An 11,010-nucleotide genomic window follows, 5' to 3' on the forward strand; every position below is an offset into this window, starting at 1 on the left:
TGGTGTTCTGTGCATGTGAACACATCAGTTAAATACTTATTATGGTTGCAGTTTAATCAGGACCATCCTTTACCCACCACAAAGACGAGTCTTTTAAATCGGAGCCTGTTTGTTTTTAGCAAGCCACAATTTGTGCAATAATCTCTTGTCATACACAAAATGAGTCGAATTCTCCTCTCATTCACTCTGAAGCAAATCCTGACTAACTCCATTGACTTGAGCACAATGGCTTTGGATTCATACCTCAAAACTGTGAGCAGATTTGGGCCTCTCACTCTATGAGAGATTGCCTGCTCTTTATAAGCTTCATGGAAAGCAGCTTTGAGTCTGGCATAGATGCCAAATTAATTATTCAAAGCAAAAGAGAGGGATTTTTTTTCACAAATATTTGGACTGGTTGCACACTGTTACACATTTTGCTATTCAAAGTTTATACAAGGAATTGCAGAATTAATAGCATCTTGCATTTTGGGACTTGTCACGGGCATGAATTAGGGAGGTTTTCTCCTAAGCAAACTTAGTGCTGGTACACATGAGTATCATTATCTTGAGCTCTGAAATATCATTTATCTCTTAAAGTATAAATCCAAAGCTGAACACTGTCCTGCCTGTTCCCACAGGCAGAGTAGCCATGGTTTGGAGTGTGTTTTACTTCATCAGCTATTGCAAAAATCAACATTTCATTCTCATGCACTGTAGGAAGCCAAACTCGATTCATCTGGTGCTCCAGCTATCACTTAAAGAGTATTTTTGCCTGAATGCTACCAGGAAAAACCACCTTAGTTCTTTGTTGGAACAGTAAAGTAGAATTAGCTTAGCAATCAACATCTTTGTTATTCAAGCTTAAATTGTGTTGGAGGAAAACACTGCGCCTCAGGGGAGAGACACACTCACAACAGAAACCTGTTCCATTTCCTTCATCATCTCTTGGAGGCAAGAAGGACCTGCTGGGACACGGGGTGTCTCTGAGTCACCGCTATTGACAAGAACATTAGAAATTTCTGTCCAATGGGAAGTGTATAACACAGCCTGGGTAAAATATGGAATCGATTTTATCTGCAGCACTGAACAAAGCCTGCGGTAGAGCAACGCGTCTGCAGAATGCAGCTGGAAGTAATTCCCTGCTGTCTATTATGTCTGTGATTAGCGGGATGGAGCACCTCTCCTATGAGGAAAGGCTGAAGGAATTGGGATAGTTCAGCCTGGAGAAGAGAAGGGTCTGGGATGACCTTCTAGTAGCCTTCCAGTACCTGAAGGAAGCCTATAAACAAGCTGGGGAGAGACATTGGACAAGAGCCTGGATTGACAGGACAAGGGGAAATGACTTCCCTACCAAAGGCCAAGGTTAGATGGGATATTGGGGAGAAATTCTTCCCTGTGAGGGAGGCCCTGGCACAGGTTGCCCAGAGAAGCTGTGGCTGCCCCTGAATCCCTGGCAGTGTCCAAGGCCAGGATGGACATTGGGGCGTGGAGCAAACTGGGATGGTGGAAGCTGTCCCTGCCCATGGCAGGGGGTGGCACTGGACAATCTTCAAGATCCCTTCCAATCCAAACCATTCTCTGGCTTTATGATTCAGTGTCACCAGGCTCTAACAAGATCCCCACCTTCTTCGAGTCACCTAGGCACAGAAAAACCAAGATCAAAGAGAGATGCTCTCCTTGCTGCCAGCCCTGACCCCAATACCCAGGTAGGAGGAACAGCAATTTCAAAGAATCTTTTTTTGCCCACTCTTTCCCAGCGTCTCTGGCCTGGAGGCATTGCAGGTGTTGGATGCTGGAAGTTCCCTGACACGAGCAAGGCAAGACATTCCTCACAGCTTTTTTCCGGGGAATGGCTGAGCTGTTTTCACAGAGAAAAACACATCCACAATAACATGTTTCAAAACTGCTTGGCCCGAGGCACTGAATCCAACAAGAATGTGTTCAGGAGGGAACAGCTGGCAAAGCCACCGAGTCAACAGCTGGGAAAGCCACTGAGTCAACAGCTGGGAAAGCCACCAGCAGGTGAGGCCTGGATGACACCGTGAGCAGGGACAGCTGCCCCAGAGCAGGCACAGTGCCTGCAAGCCCGAGGGGACACCGCACCCTTGGCAGCTCTTGGGTGAGGAACCAACACATTTTGCTCCTGGGAGGTGATTTCTAGTTGTGTTTAAGGTTGATGCTTGGCCTGACAGAAGCTTGTAATAAATATAAGTTATGTGTGTTACCTATATTTATTTACATGAGCACTGTTAGATGTCATTGTGAATTAAGTTGGGTGAGGTTTGAAGCAAACTGGTTAAGTGGAAGGAGTCCCTGCCCATGGCAGGGCATTGGAATTATGTCATCTATCAGGTCCCTTCCAACCCCTAACCATTCTAGGATTCTGTGATTCTAGGAATAAATAACAACTCCCAAATTTAAGTATTCATGACATGGAGTTACTAGTATTCAAATAGCACCTTAAAAGGAATTTTGAAAAAATTAATTTATATAACCATCTCACATCCTACCTCTTTACAAATAGGACATATTCTTTACAAATATGTCCTAATTAACACTTACAGTTCACAGAGAAAGTCTGATTGAGATACTACTGAAGTACAGATGTCTGTAAAACAGAGAACTCCAAACTGATGCTGAAAAATACAACAGATCTGAACATCAGGTGACAAAGTACCAAAAAGACCTCGTTTCCAACAACCACAGTCAATTACAGCTACAATGCACAACTACTCAGTGATATGTGTCCAGCCTGTCTTGCATGTAAATCCATCAACAAAAGCCGCAATTATTATTTTCACTCTTTCTTTAAGTGTTGCCACTCAGGTATTTGTGTCATTGGGTTGCAAGGGAGAAAAACACCTCTGACAATGCCTGGAGAAATAGCTGCACCCACAAAGCACTGACAAAAAAGAAATATTTCTTGGAGCAGCAATAGTGAGCCAAGAGGAGGCCTTAACCAGACAGAAACATGTTGTGAATCTGGAAGCTCCATCCTGATTGCAGCTTTGACAGCTGAAACAAATCCTCAGTAAATCACCACATCCCAACAGTGATCAAGAGGCTCTTGACACCAAACCCACCATGAGTCTCTGCTTTCCTGGGGCTCAGATGAATAAAGCACCCCACCTGAGGTTGTAGGATTGACCTGTGCTGGAATAAAATACTGGCTTGTCCTGGACCTCTCTCTGTACTTGGCCACTTGTAGCTCAGGATTAATTTTTGCCCAGACTTTCCACCCAGATGGAGGCAATTCTGCTGTTTTAATGGAACAGTATTCAGACACTAGTCCAAACTCCCAGGGACAGGATGATAAACAGCTTCACAGAGGGCCTAGAAGATGTATATTTAACAAAGTATAAATGGGAACAAAACTAATGATCCTTAAAATATCAGTGCAGTCCTGAAACCAGGAATTTTGATGTACCAGTGGAGGAACTGCTGTACCTGTGAGAAAAACATCTCCTCAGTTCTCTCTCTGCAGCCAGAGAATGAAAAGCTACCTAGGCAAAGCTTGGACATTTTAAAGACATAGGAGTCTCAATTCTTAAGGGAGGAAACAGAAAAGAAAAAGGGATACAAGCAAAAAGGGAAAAGGGAAAGATAAAAAACCCCAAATATTCTTGAGTTATTCCACTGTGATCAAGTTCTAGTCCTGCATCCTCTAAAGGTCACCTTCCTCAGAGAGGGCTCCTTGGATGCAACAGGTAACTGAATCCAGACTGCTGGGATACAAGGGTTGGGATGAACACTTCTAGGACCGAACATACTGATCTGCATTTAACATCTATTTCTCAGTGCAGACTTGTTCAGTTCCTCTCCAGGAGCTCTCAGGTATTTTCTATTCAAGTCCAAACCCAAACACTCAATCTAAAACGTACCCACAGGCAATTAAGGCTATAAAACTGAGCTCTATAAAACTGAACTCGCCACTCCATTCATATCTGATTGTTTTGGGTGTGAGGAGAGCAGCAGTGCTGGGAAGCTGCGGCTCCTGCTCGCGGGTGTGGGTTTCACATCAGCTGTGCCGTGCCTTTGGCAGCCTGGCACCCACAGCTGTTCCTCGATGCTGTTTTTGGTGCTGCCAGCTGGACTGAGCCATCCCAAATGGATCATGTGTGCCTAACAAGAATGAATTCTGCATATGTTCAGGGTCCTGCCCTGGCAGAGGGAGAGGTGGGGGAGCGCAAGTGCTCGCTCCCCCCAGCTCTGTGCCTGCATTTGGTCAAACACACCTGCAAAGGAAAGGTGACATCTGCAAACCTCCAGATACCAGCAAGAGCTTGCTCCAGAAGGTTTATCTGCATTCATCTGCTTTATGACAATGATTTTCCATACCAGTGACTAGTGACATCCCTGCTCCAAGTCGATGGCTCATCATGGACTATGAAGAGCTGCTGTGATTTCTTGCAAAGCCTCTCTCCCTGCATTTCAATCACTCGTTTCCAATTTATAAGGCCCTGCTTCAGCATGACGCCTCCAGGCAACTTCAGTTCTCCAGTGGGACCACACAGGTGTGTAGCAGGGGTGTCTAACACACAGGCACAAAGATTTTTTAGCACCTACATAAAAATTACTATCAAGTGCTCCTGAGACTAATCAGCACTTCAATATCACAACTAATTTAGTATTGGCTTGTTCTGTCACACAATAGTGAACTTCTATGATAGTTCAAAGAATCATAGAATGGCCTGGGTTGGAAAGGATCTTAAAGACAACCCAGTTCCAAGCCCCCTGCCATGGACAGGGACACCTTCTACTAGACCAGGTTGCTCTGAACCCCATTCAAGCTGCCCTTGAACGCTTTCAGGGATGGGAGATCTTGTGCTTCACCGCCTTCATGGAGAAGAATTTCTTCCTAATATCTGCTCTAAACCTACCCTCTGTCAGCCTGAAGTAATTCCCCATTGTCCTGTCATGTCACGTTCTTGTAAATAGTCCCTTTCCACCTCTCTTGTAGGCTTCCTTCAGGTACTGGAAGACTCAATTAACTCATTCCAAAGCCTTCTCTATTCCAGGCGTGTACTCATGTCTAACAAACATTTAAAATTATCTACACTTTTCAAAATTCATATTTTCTGTGGTCATTTGCAGCTATGAAAAGTGCTGGAAGGCAAGCAGCTGAGATCCACAACTCCAAGGAGGGTTCAGCACCACCTTCTCTCGGTAGCACAGTTTGCATCTCCCTCCAGATCACGAGACATAAAATTGCCACTGGCACAAAGCTCTTCTCAGAATGTTTTATGCCTAAAACCCAAGCTCATTTTAGTGTCAAGGAGAAAAATAATATCTGTCTTCCAAAGAGGAGTCTTTGTTCATCCTGACTGAGAATATTAATCAAAGCCTCAGCTGGGGAAGATCAGTGGGCACAGGGTGCACACGAGGTGATTTTGCAACTGATGATTGTCTATCATAAAAGCATGAGAAACCTCACTGCAGTTCTGTGCAGAGCACAAGGACAGAGCTGGCCACTACACAGCACGTGCTCTCCTCCTCCACTGCACTGCTAAATTGCATTAAACAGAAATTAACAATAAATTCAGCGTGCCCTGAATGCTTTTCCTGTGTAACTCTCTGCAGCAGTTGCTGAAGGAACACGGTCATGACCGTGGTGTGATAAATACAACACAGTAAATCCAATGTCACACATCAGAGGAAGCGATAACCAGCTTCCATATCTATTTACAAACCAACGGTGGCTGTTTCCTCTTTCCATCACCATTTGAGGCAATGCATTAACAAAAACCTGCACTTCTTGAGCAGCTTTCTTCATGTTGTGATTATTATACTGCTAAGATCACTGAAGCCCATCTTGACCCCTTGTGCGAGAGACAAAGCAGCAGTGTTGCAGAGAATCACAGAACCCTTGAGGTTAGAAAAGCCCTCTAAGGTGATTGAGTCTAACCATTCCCTGACACTGCCAAACCCACCAGTAACCTATGTCCCCAAGTGCCACATCTATATGTTTTTTGAACACTTCAAGGGATGTTGATTCCACCACTTACAGATAATATCCATAATAATAGCCACAATATCCATATCTGAAACTTGGTAGGAAGAAAAAAAAAAGAGGGGTGCAAAGAAAAATAGAGAATTTTACCATCATTAGGACCTCCAAAAAAATGGATTGTTATCCTATGAAGTGAGTTATGCCTCTAGGTGAGCCACATCAAAGAGGGAAGCTTGCAGGTCTCCTGAGTCATCAGCACTTTGCTGTGACATGGGACAGGAAGGAGCTTTCCACCATCTGCCACACCCTGTGCATGTCCAGGCCTGGACTCACCAAGGTGGCTGCTACTGATTCAGCCAGAGGGAAGACACATTTTAAGGCATGAAAGCAAGTTTGGAAAGAGAAACATATAATTTCTTCCTACCAACACAGAGATATCCATGGCTTTGGCAGGAGTGACCCAGAAAACAGATAGAGACATTTGGTCCCTTCCTTTACAATTCTGTGATCACAAATCTAAGCGGGAGGATAAATAATCATGCCAGTCTCACACTTCCCTATCACAGACAAGACCTGAGATATCAAGAGAAAGGTTTGGGAAAAAAAAAAAGGCAAGTTCCTCCAAAGAGTTTGTCTCTGAGAGATACCTGAACCTCAGGCATCTGTCACCTGTAGAAGCTTTAATGATGGTTTGGTCAGCCAGGGAGTTGTATGCCTACTGCACTTTAAAGTCATTGATTCCACTGATTGTTTGTTACACAACGGGCCATTTGCACTGTTATTGGCAGCTCAAGACTGTAGAATGCTTTGGGTTGGAAGGGACCTTATAGATCATCCAGTTCCAACCCCCTGCTATGGGCAGGGACACCTTCCACTAAACCACGTCGCTCCAACCTGGCCTTGGACACTTCTAGGGATGGGGCAGCCACAACTTCTCTGGGCAACCTGTGCCAGGGCCTCCCCACCCTCACGGAGAAGAATCTCTCCCTTATGTTCAATCAAACCTACCCTCTAAGTTTAAAGCCATTCCCCCTCATAATGTGGCTGCAGCCCTTGCTAAAAAGCCTCTCTACATCTTTCTGTTAAGTCCCTGTAAACATTGAAAGGCCGCAATAAAGCCTCCCTGTAGCTTTCCTAACTCTACTGTAGAAGTAACTTTGCAAACACTTATTAATAAATAACCAATCTCATTAACACCATGATCACAGGAATGGACAACAGCTACAATTTAGTTAAAAATGACCGCTATCTCTGCTTTAATTTTCTCAGATACACTATCACCCAGTCACTTGATATCTTTTGTTTTCCTGTCCCCAGGAGCTGGATTTGCCTTGTTCTTCAGTCATCAATTGAACATGATGGGGGGATCCCTTCTCTTGTTTGCTAGTACAATAAGATAAAGAGGACATCTGATGACACAGGCAACATTGACTCCCTGCTTATAAAACATTTATAACATCTCTCTTTCCTTTTTTACAGCAAAAGGAATCACAGCTTATGGACTGAAATATATCTCTGTTGAGTATTCACCAGCACCAAAGGCAGCTGACATCCTCAAAGCTTCTGAGAGGCTTTTGCAGAGGTCACTCAGTTCCCCAAAGCCTGACCAACAACAGTCACTTCACTCAATGGTCCCTTGGGAGAAAAGCAGCAGCAGCCTCCAAATAAGAAACACCAAAAAATCTGCTTTTTAAAATTCAAAATAGTAAGAATAGCAGCATTGCCAGGTTAATGGTAAAGGGAATAGCTGAAACCCAGTCCAACCTGGCCTTGAACACTTCCAGGGATGGGGCAGCCACAGCTGCTCTGGGCAACCTGTGCCAGATCCTCACCACCCTCACAGCCAAGAATTTCCTCCCAATGTCTAACATCAGAAGACCATGGAGAAATTATTACAAATGTTTTCTGTAGCCTCTGTCTTTGAAAAGTGCAAATTTTTATTCCTCAAGCATATTAAAAAACGTAGTAGGATTTGGGACAACCTCCCTACCCCTCAAGGGCCGCCGCAAATGAATCAGGTTTTGTGCATGGCCTAAATACAACGTGTCTGTGAGGGACTTAGTTCTCCTCTGCACCAGAGGAACTGAACCATTTTTCTTTTCCCAGCCATTCATCACCACTACAGAAACCATCAGCCGCAGTTAACCTAGAGCAACACCACGAGCATGGAGTGTCCTATGACCCCTTAGGCATGCTCAGTTCTCCCAATCGCCACACACAAGACATGTTTTGACTCTTATTAACTGATGGAGAAAAAACAGCGATGGGAGGTGAAGTGTCTTGTCCCAGCCATGCCCAGATCCAGTTGCTGGTTGCTGGTACTGCCCCTCAGCATCCATGACCTCTTTGCTGCCCACCTCCCTGATAGCGAGATAACCTTGCCGTGCTTGGGAGCATCCTCCTACCTGTCAAGGCTTTTTCTTTTAATCATAGAGCTACACCGTGGTCTTCTCGTGGAAGTGAGTGAATCATCTAAAAGTTTAAGTCACAGAATCACAGAATCTTTTAGGCTGGAAAAGCCCTCCAAGACCATCGAGTCCAAGCATTTCCCCAGCACTGCCAAGGCCACCACTGACTCATGTCCCCAGCTGACACATTCACACGGCTTTTAAATCCCTCCGGGGATGGAAACTCCACCACTGCCCTTGGCAGTCTGTGCCAGGGCTTCACAAGCCTTTCCATGAAGAAAGTTTTTACAATTGTGACTTGAGGCGCAGCTCACTGTGCATTGAACCAAGTACAGTCTGCTTGTGAAGCAAGTGGACTATTTATTGTAATAACACAGTATTAAGGTTTAGAGGCTATTATTTATATTTCCCCAGCCTATTTGGTTACTTTAAAACAGCTGGAAGTTCGGTGTGTTGGACCTCCTGCTTCTACATCAATCCCAAGTGTTCCACCCATCTCTTTGCTGAAATCCCCAGCATGCTCCTGCTCCTTTTGCTTGATCGGGACCATGCACCTCTGCTATGGATCCTGCTTACACAGGGGGAACCTGCTGATCACAGCTTCTGCACAGCCCCACAATGTAAATATTAGTTAGGAGAATGTAATTACAGCTGTACCACACACATGGCAAAGTGGCTTCGTAAACAGGAAAGCTCATACAGACAAAACCTGTAGGTGACACCTCAAACAGTTAAAATACTAATTTTTTAACAAAAATATTACCCACATAGCAATAACTAGTGCCTGCACCCCAGGAAGGATCCCAACAAGGGCATTTGTAGGGTCAACAGTGCCTGCTCCAGAGGGGAGATGGGGAAAGATGGAGCTGACCTTTTTTTTTGTTGTATTCATCTTCTGTGGCATTGGAGGAGTCCGAATGATAGTCCCGAAGTTCCTGCTCATACAGCTGCAAAAAATTATCATTTATCTTTCCTTTCTTGGACTTGTCACCCTTCTTCTTCTTCTTGTCTTTGCTTTTTTTGCCTTTTTTCTTCTTTTTCTTTCTGCGTTCATAGTCATCTTCATCCTCACTGCTATACTCTCTTCGCTTGGTTTTTTTCTTTTTCTTTTTCTTCACTTCCCCATCAATCTCTGAGTCCTCAGACTTTGATTTCTTTTTGCTTTTTTTCCCCTGGCATTCATCTTCCCCATCTTCCTCAGCTACATCTTCCACTACCTTCTTTTTGCTTTTTTTCTCCTGGCCTTCCTCTTCCCCATCTTCCTCAGCTACTTCTTCCACTACCTCCTCTTCCTCTTCCTCCTCCTCTTCTGTTTTGTGCCTTTCAGTCTTTTCTTTCATGTCATTGTTTTGCACCCCTGCCCTTTTAACAGCACTCTGGGATTGCCTTTAATCTTCTCCCACCTTTCCACCTGCCAAACTCCCTTAGTCCTCCTCTCCCTGCCTGGGGCTGGGCTGCCCTTGTTTCACAGTGTCCTTCCTCCCCACTGGCTCAGCATAGATACGTCCCAGAGTCTCTTCCTAACCTCGCTCTCTTTCTGCCTCTTCCTGCCTTCCTTCACCTCCTTGACTGAGGCACCTTCCTCTCTCTTCTGCCTTTCCTTGTCTTTGGGGTTTCTATCCTTTTCCTTACTATTATTTATTCATTGGTGCGTGCTGAGAACTTTCTCATCTTTTTTCAGAGCTGCCTCAGCCTCCGCTCAGGGTCAGTTGACAATCTAGGTCTAGGGTATCAGGACATGCCAATCAAGGTTGTAGCTCCCTGGAAAATTGGTTTGATGAGGGCACATGGTCAAGATGCTTCTTGTCCTTCATATGCTAGCCCAGGGCAGGGGAAAACAAAGACATTTCTCCTCCTCATGGCATGTAGCAGCTTCTGAAACCTCATGAAAAATTACTTAGTGCTGCCCAGTCATGTGGTTATAAGACAGATGGGCAGGTGAAAAAGGAGACCCACCAAGCAACCATATCTCACTGGTCTGCTTTTCCTCTCCATTATTCATGGTGTCAGGATCACCTTACTGATAACAGTGGTCTCAACTTTACACAGACTTTTTTTTTTTTCTTTTGACCAGCCAGGCCAGTGACCAGAAAAGACAAACACCCTCAGGACCTCTGCCTGGAGATGACATGGCAGTAGCAATGCACACCTGCACCCAGTTCCTCCAGCCCATTCCTGTGCTGTATCTACCACCAAAACCTCCAAACACTGATAATAAACAAATACAGCTGTCAGAAGAAGCCACTGAGTGTGCGGGACACAAGGTGCCCTGATAGCAGGATGTGTTGGCCAAACAAATAGAAACAAAACTTAGGTTAATAACTCAGCACAAGCACAAATATGGCCATCTGACTGCTTCCCGGGGCAAATATTGAGGAGAGATAGGAAAGAGATGGGAAAAATAAATGATGTAACAGCACAGAGTGAAGGACATTGCAGCATAAACTGTGCCCAGCACCCCACTTGTGCCCTGGATGCCAGTAGGCTCTCATGGCAGATAAGGGAAGGACAAGCACCATGAGATTGGATCAATCTCAGCTGCAGTCAGGAGCTGGTGATTTAAAGTCTGACAGAATGAGAACAGAAAAGAAGAAACATAATATCTTTTTTTCTTCTTCTTCTTCAAAGGTGCTGCTATGGGCTTTATCACAGAAAATTAGGTTTAATAAA

General features: G+C 44.7%; 1 protein-coding gene across 1 annotated transcript in view; it reads right to left on the reverse strand.

Moving 5' to 3' along the window:
* LOXHD1 (lipoxygenase homology PLAT domains 1) overlaps positions 1-9,680 on the reverse strand; it is a gene marked incomplete at both ends in the record, with an annotated part of 149,168 nt that extends 139,488 nt beyond the window's left edge. Inside the window, one exon of the mRNA XM_082301722.1 lies at positions 9,413-9,680. Within this exon, the coding sequence (XP_082157848.1) occupies positions 9,413-9,680 (268 nt within the window). The remainder of the gene's footprint in view (positions 1-9,412) is intronic.
* Positions 9,681-11,010: the final 1,330 nt, after the last annotated feature.

The sequence above is a fragment of the Coloeus monedula genome (assembly GCF_965178545.1).
Source record: "Coloeus monedula genome assembly, chromosome: Z".
Classification (NCBI taxonomy): Eukaryota; Metazoa; Chordata; class Aves; order Passeriformes; family Corvidae; genus Coloeus; species Coloeus monedula.